Source organism: Helicoverpa armigera, chromosome 16, assembly GCF_030705265.1.
Source record: "Helicoverpa armigera isolate CAAS_96S chromosome 16, ASM3070526v1, whole genome shotgun sequence".
NCBI classification, from domain to species: Eukaryota; Metazoa; Arthropoda; class Insecta; order Lepidoptera; family Noctuidae; genus Helicoverpa; species Helicoverpa armigera.
Genome location: NC_087135.1, coordinates 8,528,911 through 8,549,233, shown reverse-complemented (window position 1 = coordinate 8,549,233; position 20,323 = coordinate 8,528,911). Strand labels below are relative to the sequence as shown.

Sequence of the window (20,323 nt, the reverse complement as noted above, 5' to 3'; positions counted from 1 at the left end):
GCCGAAATAGCTTTGTGGGTTTTAGAAGACTTTCACAAAGCAGCCCGGAACCTGGCAGCTGGTGATTGATACACCCGTGCATCGGAGAGCACGTAAATGTCGGTCCTGCGCCTGATCTCTTACCGGTCGTGTCGGATTGCCGTCCCATCGGGTTATGAGAGTGAAGGAATAGTGAGTGCACCTGTGTCTGCGCAAATGCTCGTGCACTATAATATGTCCTGCGTAGTTGGCTAATCTCCTTACATGAGAACAGCCGCCGTAGCCGATAATCGGCTAGGAGGACATCATCGTCACATAGAAACATGAATTAAGTAATAATAGTTAATTTCAAGACAATAATTATTATGGCTTATTTTTTTCACTCATTCACTCGTTTAGAGGTGTTCTTAGTTAATAAGTTGGTTTTCAATGAGGTACCCACTATGGTAATACCTACATAACTTGATTTACACCAATCAATTTCAATAGAAACTACGTCTCTATTTTATAACTGTATTTCAAAGCACCTAATAACGTTAATAGGGAACCAATTAGCTGGACTTGGTTATAATTTGTTCAATGGTTGTTCTTAATTAAGTAGCCAAGTAGCGAAGTGCAGGTGTTCACGTAAGTACCTACCTGCTGCCGGGTTCGACAGACCGGCAAGTCTTGGAATATCAATTTTCAACGTGTAGGGGTCGATTCGATGCACTCAAGTGAACACGGCTAAAAACTTCACAAACTAGGACAGATATTTACATAATTCACCCACACTTGTGGTTAATAATTTTGCAAAAATTCAGAAGTTTACAGAAGTCAAATTAATCAACCCTCACTAAATAAAATCAGCTGTCGATAATAAAGCTGCCAATAAAGAACCTTATTGTACACGAAATAGAGGTGATAAGACCCACAGATCACTTCCCACCTACCACTTATTTTTTATTAGACATCGTTACAGCCGTAACTATAAATTAGCTAATCAAACAGAACATTCGTGCGGAAACATCGCGGTTGGTGCAGAAAAAATTGCTAACGCGAGAAATTGCCTTTCAAAGGGAAATAGCGAACGAGATCGCGCCGCGTATCGAGGTCAAACAATATAGGAACGTACTTATATAGAGCGTTCCGACGCAGGCATGAGCCAAATAGGTTAGGTCTAACATCGTCAAAACAATATAACTTACCGAAAACAGCATTCACATCCAATAGGTACCTATTCCGTTACAAGATTCGCTTCAACGGTCGTCGGCAATGCTGTCACTCACGCACACACACACAAATACACCGTAGTAAACGTCATAACCAACGTTTACATCGTTAATTACACTATTTCGCGATGTTTTTCAACGCTACCAACAATATATCACATGTAGAACAACTTTAACTTGCACATATAACGGTCACCAGTCACAAAATGTTAATGAATCATAGAAAAAACGTATTTTTTAGGCAAAGACAGACCTAATCACCACTCCTTTTCTCTCACGGATTTCTGTGATAGCGAACAGCTGCGGCGTGTGTTGAACCAAAACAAATACACGTAGCGCCATCTGTTGACGTTTTATGTAGATTTTGACATGTGGGGCTTGGTGTCAATGCACTCCGATGAACTTTGGAAACTCACAATTGAAAAGTATTAACAAAGATGGAGCTGTATTCAAAATGTGATTATGATGAACTACAGTAGATGACGCCTATTATTCTTTCAACAAAAAACGATATTGTTTATTCATTATTTTTTACCTATTATTCAGGTGGTACAACTGTATTAAATTATTATTTGCTTTACTAAACAATATTATTTTGTTAGTTTTATATCCGAAATTCAATTCAGTGGGTCTTTTAATTCAATACAGAGTAAGATTGTTCAAAAAAATTTTTTAGTTTGAGTTTCCTGATATTTTTGAAAATTAAGTACAATTTTTACCCGACTACCAAAAAGGGTTCTGTTTAAATATTAGTGGTAACCAAAATTTTTGTAAATGCAAATAAAACTAATTTAAACAATTATTGAACTCAATTTAGAAAATAAACAAAGGTTCTTCTAAAAAATACAAAAAGATAACTCCGCCGTAACAGTGTGTGACACTGCCGTGACCAGGATTCGAACCTGGGTTACTACGGCCACAACGTAGGGTCCTAACCACTAGACGATCACGGCTATCGGAGCAGATATTAGCCACGTCGAAATAGTGGATCGATATCAAAACACACATTTTTATGATGACATCAGCAATGTTCAACTAAATATGGCGAAAATTAGGTATTTAATGGACTTCATTTTATTGCCTTGAAATACAGAGAAAGCCTGACACTTAAGTTATATTAGTATTGAGTAAGGGTTTCTTCATATTAATCTGAAGAATTCAAGTCAAGCATCAGGGTACCCAATCATTTCTTAAGTTAAACTCCTTACGCATTTTCCATACAAATCTTGTTGATAAGCTTCGCTACAGCTAACTTCAGGAAGTCAAAGTTATTTTACTGTAGGTATCTACTAATAATGTGTTAAGTAATTATTAAGTAAAATAATAGAGAACTAGGTATTTTTAAATAAAGTACTGTACCAATTTAAATTACATGTCATAAAAAGTCAGTCTAAAACCTGAGCATGGACATGGGCTTTGTTCACTTGGTTTCTGGATGTGATTCTCCGGGAATGTGTATGAAACACTGGGGAACTGCTAATAAGTAGAGAAATAAGTCAAGGTCAAACCTTTATGAACAATTTTGATTTCAAAGTATGGTAAAGTTACTGAGATTTACAATTTAATGATTTCATTTCAATATTACAAACCTAAGTCATCAGACCACACAAGTAGGTAGTGGAAATTTGGAAATGAAAAAGATTCTAGCTTTTGCAAGTGTTAAATGATGAATATCTTTGTTATTTTTGTGGTGTCTATAGTACCTTCTCCTTATGGTTTTTTTTTTATAATGAATTGAAATATAAATTCCATCCAAAGGTTTGGGAAAGAACTTGCTTTTAAGCGATAGCCCCCCAATTACACTTTTCTTTATGTGTTGTGATTTCCAGTGTTGTTAATTTATTTCTCTGTGTACAATAAAGAATAATCTCATCATCATCATCATCATCATCATAACGAACAATAAAGAATAATCTATCTATCTTTAATTAAATATAACATATAATAAACCATATACTGGTTTTATTTATGGAGTATGACAAACGTACTGACGATTTTTCTAAAACCACATTTTTTACCTGTGAAAAGTATTCTGGTTTTGTTTACAAATTCACATACACTGCCTCTGCTTCAACTTCTCAATTAATCTTTTTTTTATACAGAATTTTCGATATGCATAAAATTTTAAGGTTTTGGTAAATATCTGATATCTTAACAATTACTTACATTAGCAAAATAATTAATTGTTTGATACCTTCTGCATTTTTTTTTCTCTGGCTGCCTTTCAAATGTGTCTAATTGGTGGTATCATTTTAATTTGTCTACCATACCACCTAGCCTTTCACATTTGAATTCAACTCATTGTTGTTGTTATAATAAAATTGTACCTACCAGTATTATCAAAATATTGTTATCTTCTCCTTCGAAGCTGATTCTGTGTGTATGTGTATCGTGTTTGTTACTTATTATAACTCTATTGAATTGACGAATAATTATACACTTACTTTGCTTTTTAAAGCAATACTTACTTAGTTTGCTATCAGAATATTTTCAAGTTCATCAAATCTTCATGATTTTCTATCCTAAGTTTTCAAAATAAACAAGATAAGCGGGAATTCATTGACAGTGACATTTTACTGTCACTTCTATTATGTAATTGCCAGCTGAGAAAAACCTTCCATCATTCGTTCTTCGGTCCTTTGCGAATTTAGTCTGTGAATCGATTGACCTTATATTACAGAGCACGACCACCCGCCTACCGTAGGAAATATTTCGAGTACCCAGTATAAAATATAGCCTTAATGTCACCCGGGAATACTTTAAATTCCCATCAGTAAAAAAAACAAATAAAAAAGGTTTCCTGCTTTATAATTTAATTTAGTACCTAGTATAGATTCATCATCTCAGCCATAGGAAGTCTACTACTGAACATAGGCCTGCTCAATCGATTTCCATAAGGGAGTGGAAGAGACTTGCATCTAGGGCTGCCATTTCGAATTTCGCCAAACCCGGACAAAGATTTATAAAGACACGGATATAAAATAAATACAGATGACTTGATTAACGTGGTTTTATTTGGGCAGAGTTTCCCCTTACAATTATACAAATCAAATGCAATCACATAATCAACTCTTCTGGCTTTTATATGGCTGGCTGGCGGCTACTTCACCTCCCGCCTCTTGAAATTTGGCGGCAAGGCTTGCGCGGTAGGAGGTGACGTAGCGGCTTGGCGTGGCGAGCTTGACAGCTGACTTAATGGTGGCTAGCGACATCTAGCGTTACATTCGGCCATCCTGTAACAATTGCTCCCGCAATGGGAACAACACAAATGATTACAAGCGAGTTCAGAACAAGTTGAATCAGGGTGGGGATGAACTTCGGCCTAGCTCTCAAGAAGATCCAAAAGATCTTCGGTCTTCAATTGTTCATCCACACTACTGGCACTATCGGACATAGAAGCAACACTATGATAAGGTCGTAGGGAGTCAGCAGAAACTAGGCTTGTAAACTTCTTGTATCCCCTAAGACCTTTTATACTTCTCAATTTATATCGGTCATTTCCTAAAACATTAATTATGACATATGGACCAGAATATAATGCCCCATATGATATTTGGTAAACTATTGTCCCAATTATGAAAAGCCTCGCTAGGTTCCGTAGCCCTCAACGCACGTTCTACTTGACCATTTGACCTAGGACATGCAATAGTCGTTAAAGTGTGTCTGAATTGTTTTTTTAAATTCTCAAAAACTGGATCTTTGTGATTCAGATTCCTTTATAATGCCCGCTTCTAATAGTTCATTAAGTTTGACTCTAACAGTCTCCTGTTCGTGATGAGCTAATCTATAAGGCTTGCGGTGTACTGGTTCATTATTAGATAATCTTATGCGCATTTGAACTAAATCCGTACATCCTAACTCCTTTGTACAGCTAGCAGATCATTCACTGTATTGGGATAGTAAATCGAACAATTGATTATGATCAGATTTGCTTATCGGGCCTACCCTGATCTTGTCTAAGTCTACTCCACCAATGGCGTTATTATCGACACATGAGGCACTCAATTGTAGAACACATTTGGCAAATGGCATAGTACAAGTATTGGCATGTTGACTGACCTGGGCCCCAATTCTCCTAAGTTAATAATGTCAAAATCGAATAGAAATCGAATCGCAATATGATCGTAATAGCAGTTTTAACCATATCGGGCATTCTGCTACTAATAAAAGACCAATCGTATTCGATTGACATTTGATTGGTGTGCGATTGGTCTGCTATTTTGATGATTTTGGTAAATACGGTAGTTTGCTGTACAATCATTTTGCAATCGTATATCATTTGCAGACAAAATGATTCATTATTGAATGACAGAAAAGGATAAAAACGTTTATTTCAAAGAAAAAATAGCGGAATGCCACATACGCTTCAATCGTAATCGAGTCGGGATTGGGTCTCAGTCGAATCGAGTCGAACGTCAATCGAATGGCGCTTAAGTAATATTAGGAGAATCGGGCCCCTGATTGTTCAATTTTTTTTTTTTGTCCAGGCGGTAACTGTGCATTCTTCGTTTTCAGGATCAAATTAGAATCAGAATTAACGATGCGGCGCGGTGTTCTTTCCGACGAATAGGCACTTCGTGTTCCAGATCGTTGAATGCTTTTTCCACTTCTTGTGCTAGGAGATTCTTCAATAGTTTCCTTGCAGGCGGTGTGCATCGACCTTCGTCGTTTGAACTTTCGGACAACTGGCTTACTGACGCAGAATCTTCGTCCTCTGGGCAGGGGGACCGTCGACGTTTGTGTGTAGCAGAGCGTCGTTTCATCGTAGGTTTTTCCAATACCACTTCTGAGTATAAAGACACGGATATAAAATAAATACAGATGACTTGATTAACGTGGTTTTATTTGGGCAGAGTTTCCCCTTACAATTATACAAATCAAATGCAATCACATAATCAACTCTTCTGGCTTTTATATGGCTGGCTGGCGGCTACTTCACCTCCCGCCTCTTGAAATTTGGCGGCAAGGCTTGCGCGGTAGGAGGTGACGTAGCGGCTTGGCGTGGCGAGCTTGACAGCTGACTTAATGGTGGCTAGCGACATCTAGCGTTACAGATTAAAAAAAACCCGGACATTTGGCGTAAATCGCATTTTTTCCCTGAACGAGTACGATTTTTTTTAATCCATTATTTGTAATCTATTTACTATTAACATATACTTAAATTCAAGGCGGTGGTTCCTTACATGAAAACTATCCGGGTTTTCCCCGGACACTTGAAACCCCGCCCGGACGCAATCCAAACGAGGACAAATCCGGGGAAACCCGGACGGATGGCAGCCCTACTTGCATCCAACCTGAGTACCTCATTTGTGATAAATTAGACCGAGTTGCTCTCCGCGGTTTCAAGCATGGGGCTTTGATTTTACAGGGTTATTGGTAAAACACTAACAACCTTGCAGGACTGTATTACTAACATCATAAACTACAACTTTTGTTCTATGACTTTTTATAAAACATAATACATTTGACAAAAACAAACCTACAAGATTTCATTGGTCTATCTGACACATTTCAACTCTATTTTGCTATAGTGATAAAATTTGCACGCCCCCACCATTTCTTCACCAACAAAAGGCCCGATCGAGACCAGTCGAGCGATTAGTCGACCTTAGAGTGTGCGGACGAGTCGAGATTATCACACATTACAATAAATTCTTTACCTACCCTACGCCTCCCGCGCACTATTCTCGTACCTAGTCATACTTTTGAATTGGTAACACGCTACGCTACGATTTCCCGCCTTTTTACGAAAAGGTAAAATAAAAGAAAAAAACAAAATATCGTCTTCTTCACGTACTGTGTGCCTCGGTGGACGATCACTATCCCTGATGGTATGCCGGAATTGCCCGTAATCTCGTAACCGCTGTGTGGCGGCTAGCATTATTACTCAGCTAGGTGTAGGGATGTTTGGGAATCGTATGGCGTATTGGCGACAGGCTTCCGAAACATTGTCATTACACCTAGCCAGCATTCGCACCATTTCCGTGTACTCGACATTTGCATATCCATGCGCCATACTGTAAAGATAATTACGTCCGCACCACCGAATTTCGCTACAAGGACACGTATGATGCGACGCGGGCGCATAAAAACGACTGACGGCCGCTCGTAAATAGGTCAAACGCTCCCCCCCCCAGTCCCGCTCCCCTCCGCTGTCTTTTGTACTACCTACTGTTTACTGTGCTTCGCATAGACTTCGTAAATTTTAGAGCGTACACTTGAAATATTTTAATTTTTGTGTGAAAATTTTGATGAACTAAAATCTGAGAATTATTAAAAGTCATAGAACAAAAGTTTTAGTTTATGATATTAGTAATATGGTCCTGAGAGGTTGTTAGTGTTTTACCTATAACCCTGTATAAGTGTTTTTGATTATGTGAAACATATAATCAAAGGTCTGAAGGAGGCAATTGGTCTATCACGGTTCTTGAAATAAATGCTGGTCCGATCTATACTATACCAAGGACGAGTAAGAAAGAAAGAAAGAAAGAAAGAAAAACCATTTATTTGACACACAAATGACGCAAGAAACAAACACACACAGATACAAACAAATAAATCAAGGGACAATACAAAAAGAAGAACAAAAAGAAAAGCGCTCCAGCTGCGTCATTCATGTGTGAAAAGGGGCAGCGCTCAGCATAAATGCTGTGTCTCGCACACGCAGGCACGAGACAACAGCGCTGGTTTTCAGCGCTGACCTAACACATGACTTTGCCTCTCGGTACTATACAATCCTGACGCCGTTTCGGCACGAATAAAGTAAATAAATAAATTTATATATATATGTAATAAGTAATAAGTAAAACAACAGAAACAATAAAAATTAACGAACAATAGTACATTAGATAAAAAAACAATGAATATAAAACAAACCATAGACAAAACAAAACGAGAATATCAAGACAAAATACATAGACAAAAACAGGTGAATAAAGTAAAATTTTTACTCGAGAGATAGGCAGCGAAGCCTCAGTATTGGGGTCTAGTTTTGCTTACACTTTGGATACTGAACACTAAAAAGTAGTATTTTGTTTGTGCGAATCTATATAAATAAAAATGAATTGTTGTTCGTTAGTCTGGGGCCCGATTCGATTCTCCTAAGTTTATAATGTCAAAATCGAATAGAAATATGATCGCAATAGCAGTTTTAACCATATCGGGCATTCTGCTACTAATAAAAGACCAATCGTACTCGATTGACATTTGATTGGTGTTCGATTGGTCTGCTATTTTGGTAATTTTGGTCTATACGGTAGTTTGCTGTACAATCATTTTGCAATCGTAAATCATTTGCAGACAAAATGATTCATTATTGAATTACAGAAAAGGATAAAAACGTTTATTTCAAAGAATAAATAGCGGAATGCCACATACGCTTCAATCGTAATCGAGTCGGGATCGGATCTCAGTCGAATCGAGTCGAACGTGAATCGTATGACGCTTAAGTAAAATTAGGAGAATCGGGGCCCAGCTAGTAAAAAATAAATGTACGAGTAAGCATAAATTCATCAGATTTTGATGGGATTTGTGGTTGAGCCTACACTTGATACCTACTACAGAACCTACAACAGTGGAATGTTTGCTCACAACAGGAATATCAAGAATGAAACGAAGGAATTTACGTACCGCCAGCTAACATAGTAACAGTCCATAAAACAGCATACTTACATAAAATATCCCGAGCAACAGAAGTATAGGGTAAAATTAAAATAATCCAGTCAATTGCTATCGTTTATTGATTTAAAATACAAAACTTAGTGACATAAAGCTCTATCCTTTTATTGTTACAGTGCCTGCGAACTGACAATCCGATAGGAAATAAACAATTTAGCTCATCGCATCGCACCACCACATGCCAACTCACACATTCCATATAATCCCATACTGTCACAGTACAAATAAATAGTATAGTATATTACATACTCAAGCGCAAACATCTAGGGCCATTCTTGAGTAATGGATTTAGTTAGAACTATATCAAAGGTTGGTGTTTTACGTGTTCTTTATCACTTAACATCCCGACTAGTTTGTCATATATAAACACTGTCACGGCAGATTTCCCCTCATCTCGCTACCATAACAAGGTAGCTATGTCACAAAATTAAATTAAAATTGTCTTAAGTTATACACAAGTGTTACAGTGAGTAAACCATATAACTGTATATTATACGGTGGATACAGCATCTATTTTAGCATAGTTATCAAGTTAAAGGAACTAAAATATTAAAACAATTATAATAATGTATATTACAATTAGGTACACTTGATGAACACAATTTAATAATTTTTACATACATTTGGAAACCTGCCAGTCGATTACTCGTTATTGCTCTATCATTATCAAATTAAACGTGTATCCCATACTTATTCCTTATACTCTTTCTAACAACCCTATATCTCATGAAGCAGAAAAGTATTACAGTAAATATTATACAGATATTTGAAAAATTTATAGTACAGAACAGCGAGATTAGAAATAGATTCAAATCTACAATGAAACGAAAGTGATAGCACGTATTATATTAGATAAATTAACGATAGAAAAATACTTTAATGCTTCATGTAAACGAATAGCTGTACCATACATGTGTTTGTTTAAAAATAAATCCATTTAGGAAGGTTTTTATAAAAAACTCGCAACAATACCTTGCGATAAGAAATAATTTGCTATCAGTTGCAATTCGTCATAAATAGCTGCTTTATTCTGAACAACGGCCACTTCAGTCAATTTTTAACTAAAAATAATTCAACATAAAAATTTTACTATTTTACGACGTGGTCAGAATAAAGGAGCTATGCTCCAGGACCGCTACTAACAAGATCTTTCAAGTCAATGGACAACTGTACACATACTCGGTAGATATCTACAACTTGAGATAACATCATCACCCATTCCTCATATACATCATATTTGCTAACCTTTATCTAGAATGTGTGCATCCACATTCTTGTCAATCTTAAATGCAATTTAAGATTATCCACAAATAAAAGTCAACAAAATTCAATAACCAAATATTGACAATAATTTGATTATTAATATCGAGCGACCAAAAAGTCGTTAATTAGTAGCGGGCCTTACACATAAAAAGTTCCGGCACAATAAGGCAGTGATTCAGTGTATGCTATACAAAATATCTCCGTTTAGAAAGTTTCAACCAGTCTGTTGCAATGAGGTTAGTCTATTGTAGATTCAAATCCAAAAAGGTTGAACAAGTCAGTTTAATTCAATTTATTAACTCTTATCTGAAATACCCAAATTTTTTATATATGTTTCAACATTTCTCATAACCTACAAGTACATTTTGTGTTTTATAGAATTACCTATACACTATTCTCTGTTTTACACATCGTCTGAATATTCCAATGGGTCAAAGTAACCTATACGCGTTAAATGAAACACTTGAGACTTAATCACAAGCATTATACATTGGAAATTAAAACATTTTTACATTATACAACAACTCTGAAATGCGAGGGCATAGTTTTAATTAAATAATTTAAGTGTGTATGTGTAGTAAGTGTGTCGAGTCGAATCAATTTGTGCATTAACAAAAATACTTAATCTATTTCATCGTTTGTATAAACAAATTCTCATTGGCCCTTTGAATTTCAGTCATCAGTTGCCGACACTTTAAGAATATAAAGCTTGCGATAATTAAAACCGAACGAAAGCCTAACTAGCATAGATCGTAACTAAACTATAGATTATCCAGTTTATGTCGCAGTCTGTATCGATTAGTCGGTTTCCTAAATTTTATATACAATATTTATTTTCTACCATATTGCGTCCTTGATATGCATCGCGTAACAATAAAAAAACCTAGCTCTCATGCCCTCGATGCGTCCGGATGCGTCGAATCGTCGGCGATCGCTCGGAACGTTCTCTAAGTACTGTCGGTGAAGCGATCAAGAAACGAAATAATACAAATACACGGTACAACGTAACAAATCGTCACCATAATATTTCTTTACAGTCAGACTTATCGTATTAAATAAAAATATAGAATGATAAATATCGGATTCAGTCGGGGCTGTGCGGCTAGTGGATGGCGACGGGGCTGTGCGGCAGCGGACACACGGGCGCCAGCAGCTCGTCCGAGCGCCGCGCCGCCTCCACCTCCATGCGCTCCGCCGCGCCGCCCGCGCCCGCGCCCGCGCCCCACACTCGCGCGCCCACTGCGCAGGGGAACATACGTCAGTACACTGTCCACATTCCACAATACAGCTTACGGCAAATAACTTTGGTCCTCTCGAGTTAACTCATTCAATAGACGAGCATAGAAGACCTTCAGCATTAATCCCAAGATGAACTTGGATATGAGCAAGAGAACAATGATTTAAATGTTACGCAGTAATTTGGGAGGGGCAAAGTTATTTGACGTAAACTGTAAATCACGTGAAACAAAACTCTAGAATTGGCGCGCTAGGCACACCAGTGTCGACACAACAAAAAGAACATCCACAATTTGATGAAAGTGAAAAGGTATGATGTTGCTATAAAAATACTAAAAGAGATTATTGAACTGTAAAACATTATAATGTAACTAACAAATAGAGATAAAACAATAAAAAAACACATGGGAAAACGAATGAAAAAATATACAGATATAATCTGTGGCTTTTGTTTGACGACGCCATTTTAGTTTTGTAAACAGTTTTCTTTTATAAAAATGTCATAGTTTGTCGTAAACAGAAGTCGCAGATGGCAGTAAACACATAAGCCATGCGTGAGCCCATGCTGGCATGCTACGGAGGGTCGCATAACATTCCAGTAGTGAGTAGAGTGGGCAGACCTGGCACGATATCGATAGGCACTAGTGTGGCGGCGCTAGTGTCGCGGGCCGGGGCCGCCGGACCGCTCTAGTCATCGCGAGTCCGACGGGCCATCTGCCGCCACAACATAGCCAAACATTAACATACACATTGGGTGGAAGTCACTGGGCCATTGTATTGGGGAACTAGGATTCATTTGGCCACGAAAAACATTCATTTTAGTCAGCTAATATTATATTTTCTATGTCGGAAGGACTCAGTACAATAATAAACAATTAAAAATATTGCCAAGATTCTTGTCTGCTTGTTAAATTGAAATCTACAAAATGTTTTAGTCAATAGCGTTAACTTCCAAGTAAATTATAGACACTAGACAGGACACCTTTAAGACTTAATTAAAATGAAATGATGAAGCATTTATGTTAGCAAAGAACACGACAGAAGCATGAAATGATCATGTTAGACTTATATCCTACGTGACATTATTTTGATACAGTTTTAGATTCCACAGCGATGTTAGTCTCAGTTAGTTTATCAGTAATAAGCACCAAAGGAATTGCAAGAGTTATTGGTGGGAATTATATCATAGTTGTAACTTAAAACTAGGTTCCCCCTATTGCAAATCACATTCGGATAACTGTAGACACTAAGCTATTGAAATACAGAAATAAATACAATTTTGTCCTTATAGATATCCCGTTAAGTTAATTTTATTGACGGGGAAATCCATATTGATAAGAAATACAGTTGTTTTGCGAGTTCAAATTTATAAAACCGCAACGCACTCATTATTTGGTTCTTTAGATATTGCGGTTTAGAACTAATTTTAACACGGGCGAGAACTAAATTATAATAGATATTATGCTCATCTGTGATTTGCACTTCTAATGTTTTAATTATTTCACGTTATTCATTATTGCTGTGCCAATAAATTTCCCAATGCATATTCCCTTCTAACCTAACCACCAATAAAATTCCTTAATAGATATTAGTAACAAGACACCAAACACCAGGGAAAGTTCACCACCATTATTAGTAAAAGACAATGTTAGAACCACTTCAAGGAGTGAGGGAGAAACGAGCTTCCAGAACATTCTAGAATGTCCTAGAACTCTCTAGAAGGTTCGAGAAGGATTTGATACTAACCGTGTTGGTGATGCGATTGCGCTTGCTGTGTGTTCGTGGACTCGTCCGCGGTCCTCTTGAAGAAATTGTGTTGTAGCGCGTAGTACGGCGTCACGCGCTGCTTGGGGTCGTACTCCAACATGCGGAGGATTAGGTCCTGGAAATACAATGGGTGAATTTATTAAGACTGACCAATTTACAGATTGGTTACTGACCCTGCCGGCAGTCTTAGTGCTAAATGAAATACAAATAAGCGTCTGCAGAAAAGACTTCATCTTCATACACATTGTTTCTGACCAGGATATCCGAATTCTGTCCGCCACATTCTTCTGCACACACCTTTAGCACTTCTGTTAGGATTGGAGTACCCATAAAACTTTAGTAGCTTCATAAAGTCTAATAATGTCATACTGTCATCCCTCGCTCTTAATTTGACCAGACATATGCGTACTCTCTATTCCATCACTCTCCGACAAGCAGCACTGACAGAAGAATATAGACACACATCAGTATACTGACCTTAAACTTGAGATAATCGGAGACAGAATGTCCGGGCTCCCCGCGGCGCCGCGCGGCCGGGCCGCCGCCCTCCACGCCCAGGATGTCGTGTAGCCGCCGCGTACCCGGCAACCGGTACTTCCTGTAACCGCTGCACACATCAACTTCATGTCACTATTTTGTTATAACCTTTGTACAACTTAGAACTAAATCAATACGGAAAATACAATATATGAGATGGAAAGGGAAAAGGAGAAGGCAATTATATATGAGATCAATTTTACTGAAACTGTACAATATGCCATGAAATAATTTCACTGTTCTGTGTCTCCGATACGGATTAGAAAGACACCAGACAAGAGAAAACGGCTTTTGCCCCTGTCCTGGGAGATATCAGAGAAAACAAAATCTTGAAGATGTAGGGGGCGTATATTTACAAGGAATATTTTTTTTATTTATACAATGCGGTAATCTATTCCGTAACACGTAACGCAACCGCCAATTACTCAGTGAGTGCCAGGAGTTACGATGCTCCACTTCTGCATTCATGAATAAAAATGACTTCTAAAATTATATCTTGAAAGTAAAAATAAAATATTCCACAATTTATTAAGACTCACCTTCCATCCTTTCCATTTACTTTCTTTAATACATAACCACCGCCTTCTGACGCTGGTAATTTGTCGAAGAACTTTCTTGTTTTGTGTGCCTGTGAAATAAAAATTATAAGATTTTTTTAATAACGATCTTTCTCTGTCATTAAAATAGACTAGATCTGCTCATAAACATCTAATTTATACTGTTGTGCACCAAGAATATTTTGGTGCAAGCAGCATTAAAAACCTCCGTTTTGGAGAGATGGAGCTAAGCATTCTTCATAATTCCCTACACCACACAAGATTATCTAGACAGCAATCAAAAGATATTATAGAAAACCAATTTACAGCATATTGTTCTTACCTGATCTAACAAATGATCAGGGGGCATGCCGAGAACCTCGACGATTTTGTTCATCTGGTCGACCTCATTGGCGCCGCTGAACAGGGGCTCGCCCGTATGCATCTCGACGAGTATGCAACCGAGCGACCACATGTCTATCGCGAGGTCGTACGGGACGCCCAGTAGAACCTCCGGCGACCGGTAAAACCTCGACTGAATGTATTGGTATATCTGGAAAGTTAGGAATTCAGAAATTAATCATCAAACATCAGCTGAAAACTGGTTTATAACAGGACACATTATGATCATACCCAAGGCGCGATGACAAATGATGATATTTTATTGTTTGTTTTATAAATAAACAACTTATTAGACAGTAAATAGGATGCAATAAACAGCCCCTAAGATATTCATATTGCAATTATCTGAGCACACCGTTTAAGTAGCAAGGGTGGCACATTAATTATAAATCAGTAACGTTATCAACAAAATAGTACAGTCCTAGTGATTAAAAACAATATTCTGAGTTATCGAAGCTCAAAGGTGAAATGTCACCGCAACATCTTACATTTAAAGGTGTATAAAGCATCATTGCTATCGCTCAGCTAAACTTTATTCATTCGCAATTAAATATACATACATGCACATCCAAATATTTCATTAAATATCAGCTCAGCAACAATAATAAAGATCATGATTAATTAAACCGACAATATTTGTTTTATCAATCTGAACGAGAGCAGCAATTAACTTACACAATAAGAATATAAACTGAAGAAAAGATAACGAGGGTCAAGTCCACACCATGACCTCAATTAGCGTCAACTGTACTGATAAATAAAAGGAAACAATTATAATTATACTTACTAATTAGTGCAAAAAAGGGTCTAAAAATTTTTCATTCAGTACGCTACAATAAGGGTAATAATGATTATGAAGGGCTATTAATAAAATTGAAATAATTCGTAATTAATAAATGGTATCGCGAAATCGTATGTGAATGGGTTTTATCGTGTGCGTTGTGGATAGGTTGGGTTACGTTTTAAGTATATTATATGTGAGAGTCGCGATAACCTGGCCTCGTCTACCACTGAATCACACGACCCCGAAGTGATTTATCTTAGCAATTAGCGTGTACGGGAATCGAGTCTATAAATCGGGTGACTCGCGTTAGGTGCACTCCAATAATTTACTATGCTCTATTGAATATCTTAGTGCTTGCAAATTTATAAGTCAAGTTTTAAGTGCCGTTATTTGGTTAAAGACGTGGAATAATTATTTTCGACGTCTTTTATTTACGAAAATAGTAGTCTTTTGATATTTTTAGAACGGAACGCGTGGGTTTTACGTTCATTTAGAAGTGGTTCTTCGTTATTCTCCTAACCTTTGATTGTTACCGCTGAGATTTTGTAAAGCTCTCATTTTAATTACGTTAAAAATAGGACAATGTATATTAAAATGTATACAATACATATTTGGCTTGAGGCTAATTGTTGCGAATACTGACAAACGCCTGATATACTGGCATGCGGACTACAAAGGCTTCTTAATATACAATAATTAATATAATAATAGCAATGTCTAGACTAAAATACGAGTACATACAGCAGTGCTAGACTAAAAGATGCTTGAAGCGAACTTACCCTTTGACCTAGTTGACATGAGCTCCCGAAGTCCACAATTTTAATGGCTGACCTCTTCGGGTTGCATAGTAGTATATTCTCGGGTTTAAGATCACAGTGAATTATATTTAGTTCTGAAATACAAAAGATAGGTATTAGTATTGTAGATAGCAGTATCTTATCGAAATTTTATCTGCAGCAGATTTTTCTTGTCATAGTTGTTATTAAACTAAACTTGTGTTGGTTTTTACTGAGCTAAGTTTGTATAAACAGAAGGTTTTTGTTGTACAAGTTGTTCTCCAAACTTGTCAAGTTTAGATTTGATTTTTAACTCTTGAAACGCTATCAAGGATACATTATTGGATAGAGGGGAGAGGTAAACAAAAAACAAGATGAACAGATTGGCTAAGCATGAATTTAAAGAGAGTGAATGTACTCATAGATTTCAATAGAAGTGGAAAACATATTGTGAACCGTAAGTAACTGAGAACAGCCAGAGAGAATTGGAGCTGGCGGATCAAGAAGGTATGTCATTTCCTAGGCCTCCTAACTCCTAGGAAAACTAAATGTAAGTAACTACGATGACAGATTCTTTTGTACATTTCGCCTAAGCTGAAATGTCCGCATTACTTGTAGCTTTACATATGCGGTAGTAGGGGCGACATATTAGCTTAGAAGAGCTCCACGCATAAAATAATGCCTATCTATCCATAATTACAATAAAGTACACAAATGCACATCTCACCAGGTTGACTAAGGAACAGTAACGCTGTGCACAACTGCTGCGCAAACTTGCGCGTTAAGTTGAGCGAGACGCCTCTGAAGTTGGTGTTGCGTAGCAGGTCGTACAAGTTGTATGACAACAGCTCGAACACTAGGCACAGGTGGTTCCGCCACATAAAGTGACATTTCAGTTTCACTGGAAAAGCAGAGACAATCAATTAATACATGAACATCATCCCTCGAACCTTTTTCCAACTACGTTGGGGTTGGCTTCCAGTTTAACCGGATTCAGATGAGTACCAGTGCTTTAAAAATTTAAATTAATACAGGAACCAATGCACTAAATGTACTGGTTTGGAGATGACACAATTTTGTTTGTAATATTTGTAAATATTTTTATTGTGATGCCGTAATAAAAAGAGTTACTAATCTTTGGCTACCTGAAGCATTAGAGTAACATACCTCCAACACTTTGGATGTATATTACTCTAATGCTTCATGTGAAACAATATTTTCAATCTTCAAAAACAGTTATATCTAAGTAATGAAAATCTTTGAAAAAACAGTTGATGCTGGACACATATCTCATGTCATTACATAATATTATATTATAATAATTCAACGTCACATTTCAACTAATTTGCCATAATGAAGATCATTTATTTGTGGTATCACACACTTCATAATGTCCATTTATTAGACAATGCAATGAATGAAATCCACTAGTATATTAGCAGGAGAGACTCTCAATCAAGCAATTATTGTTTAAAATTTTGATTGCATTAATTATTTCAATTTCATTGCCAGTTTCATGTTGATGTTGCAATTGAAAAAGTTACCGTGAAAATGAATCATGGTTTATTGAAATATATTTTTTGTTTATAAATATCCAGTCATATACGCATCATTGGCAGATTGTTAACTTGTAATTTGGCATACATTATGTATGATACATACTTGACAAATATTGAATCTGTCTTGTATTTAATAAATAAATCACATGGTTAATTAAGTCACGACTTTGTTTAAATAAGTCTGTTTTTAAATTGTTTGTATGACTCACTATCAGTGCACGTGAATGTATTATCAGTACCCATAACTGTATATTTTACTTCAATTTTTAGTGTATGAAGTTAAAGTGGTTCAAAAACTTACCTATATAATACTTATTTTCAGGATCCGCTCTGTTCATCATTTTTAGTAACTTGACTTCTATTTGTGCCTGGTTTAGGAAGGGTTTCTTATTCTTAATTATTTTTATCGCTACTTGACACTGCTCCTCGTGGTCATACGCTTTCACAACCTGGAACATTGGAAATCACTTCATTAGTTAAGGGTCATTGTACTCTGTATCCATAAGATCACTCGTCAAAAAAGGACGACGAGACGCACGCTTATAGAACCGACGATGGTGATTTGACAAACTAAGAACTGCCTAAAATTTGGAGCAATAAAAAAGGCTCTATAATACTTGGTATTCAATCTTATTAGGCTTTTCGGATATCCAGAAGAACCATGTTTGCTATGAAATTGTTATGGGAAGGGAACGATCAGGAATATTCGTGGAAATCATAAAGTTTTGCCTCTGAGATGCCTCACACTTATCTTATCAATATCATATTTATGTTACTAGGAAAAGCCCTACATTTCATAAATATGTAACCTACAATTCTTAAATCCTAGCATTACTGTAACTACCATCGCCGTCATTGGTATGTGTCGACAATCATCTTGATTGACACATCTCACTATTGTATCACATTTTCTCCGTAAACACAAGTACAATATCGGATTTTGTAGCCAATGTTTTCAGTGGTCCTAATCTGTGTTTACCAGCAAGCCAATGAGGAGAAACTCATTATGTACAGTAATCTGCTGTAAGTAGCTTAGTACAGGCGATAACAGAATAACTATTACAATGTATTGTGTGAATCACGTACTTTAACTACTGTTAAACAGTGAGTCATATCGTATTTGTTTTTTCTATAACACACCTGGTAAGTCATACCATGTGTTTGTGTGGGCCCTATCAGCTTTATCCTTCTCAGTTCATTGGAAACTGACATACTGGAGCTTGTTGTTCAAATAGTATATTACTTAAAGAAAATTATTTTTCCAAGAAGGCAGAATGTTTTCCTTTAAGACGAAGCCAATCAATGTTTCAAATACATAGTAAACTGGAGGGTTTTTGAGATCACGGTCGCTTTGCATGGCTTCAATATCCTAACCTGAATTCAATGTATCAAATCAACCCTCGTTTAGAAATGGTACTAGCTTTCTTGTGCTTCTTAAACCCTACAGCATTTTAAAACAAATTGCCAATAAACAGAGGTGTTGTATAAAACTAAATAGATTAATAGTGGAAGCTTGCTCACCTGTCCAAAAGATCCCTTCCCAATCGGCGAGGAGATCTCATATCGGTCGAGGAACTTCTCGCCCTGTTTGATGATGTAATCATGGTTATCATCATCATAGCCGTCGTTATATAACTTCCGCTCTTTTTTGTGCGACCCATCCTCGCCCAGGTACTGTTGCGCTCTCCGCTTTTTCTTCGCGTAATATACCTGAGGATAAAATAGGTCAACATTAGTATTGATATTCGGAGGTCAAGACTTTCGAACCGTCATTTTCATTTTCACGTTCTATTTTAAGCCCGTTGACGTTGAGCCTTTTCGCTTGGGCTGTGAATTGACATGTAAATAATACGCAAAAAAATCGTCTTTACGTATGTAGTAGCATAATTTGAAAATAGCAAAATAGACATTGATATAATGAGTAAATTCTATTCAAACATCACCTCATCGCTATTCAACGAAGTAGTAATATTTCCCAGTTTTTTCGTGGATGCGATAAAGCAATATTGGGATATGAAACCATTGGTTTTTTTAGATTTTTTTCTTTTCAATACTTTTTTGCGAATGACAGACGTTTTTTGACAGCTTTGCATTTTTTTTATAATAGTAAAAATTATGAATACCTATTGCATATGTTTAAGTTTCTAAGGAATTATACAGCAAAAAGTTTTCATGTGCCATTACGCGTTAGCTCTATTTCAAAGCTGGGATTTAAATGTACAACTAAATTCTAAACAGTGCACAATTGTGATGTATGCGTTATAGGAAATGAAGAGTAGACGAACGCGGGAATTCTCGGTTGACGGACGTTGACCCAAATATGCGGTTGACATTGATCGACGACGGGTCGCGATATGCTTTTATAAAACATTTCGTACCGACTGCCGACCGACGACGTACCAACGCATGGATTTGGGACTAGGAAGTTCATTGCTACCGATTTTTATGAGGCTCTGCGAGACTCGCCCCGAATATGACTCATTGTTTTGCGACTGCCTGGTAACTTCGGGGACGGTGTGGTTATATTTTTTGGTTGGTAAAAGTTTTGATCTGATCGTGATACACAATTGGCCACTTGATGCTGAGTGATGGGTAA

The 20,323-nt window shown here is 36.9% G+C and overlaps 2 protein-coding genes and 1 non-coding gene across 21 annotated transcripts in view; all 3 read right to left on the bottom strand.

Moving 5' to 3' along the window:
- Positions 1-1,503, bottom strand: part of LOC110372116 (uncharacterized protein) — a 347,254-nt gene extending 345,751 nt beyond the window's left edge. For 6 of the 11 annotated variants that reach the window (XM_064038468.1, XM_064038472.1, XM_064038474.1 and 3 more), the window contains exon 1: positions 1,167-1,502. The gene's annotated coding sequence lies outside the window, so the exon portion shown is untranslated. Of the gene's footprint in view, positions 1-1,166 lie in introns of all 11 variants that reach the window. The other 5 variants (XM_064038471.1, XM_064038476.1, XM_064038473.1 and 2 more) reach the window with 2 other exon arrangements.
- Positions 1,504-2,071: 568 nt separating this feature from the next.
- Trnah-gug (transfer RNA histidin (anticodon GUG)) lies at positions 2,072-2,143 on the bottom strand. Its single transcript has one exon. It is a non-coding gene; the product is annotated as a tRNA-His (tRNA).
- A 6,768-nt stretch (positions 2,144-8,911) lies between these two features.
- The window catches only part of Mnb (minibrain), a 106,350-nt gene continuing 94,938 nt past the window's right edge, over positions 8,912-20,323 (bottom strand). For 5 of the 9 annotated variants that reach the window (XM_021334961.3, XM_021334964.3, XM_021334963.3 and 2 more), the window contains 9 exons: positions 19,249-19,437; positions 18,029-18,176; positions 16,896-17,069; positions 16,172-16,284; positions 14,550-14,759; positions 14,210-14,298; positions 13,611-13,740; positions 13,113-13,248; positions 8,912-11,369 (listed from right to left, as the gene is read on the bottom strand). In XM_021334961.3, coding sequence (XP_021190636.1) covers positions 11,233-11,369; positions 13,113-13,248; positions 13,611-13,740; positions 14,210-14,298; positions 14,550-14,759; positions 16,172-16,284; positions 16,896-17,069; positions 18,029-18,176; positions 19,249-19,437 — 1,326 coding nt within the window. In that variant the 3' untranslated portion in view covers positions 8,912-11,232. Of the gene's footprint in view, positions 11,370-11,986; positions 12,081-13,112; positions 13,249-13,610; positions 13,741-14,209; positions 14,299-14,549; positions 14,760-16,171; positions 16,285-16,895; positions 17,070-18,028; positions 18,177-19,248; positions 19,438-19,670; positions 19,836-20,323 lie in introns of those variants that run through there. The other 4 variants (XM_021334962.3, XM_021334965.3, XM_064038485.1 and 1 more) reach the window with 3 other exon arrangements.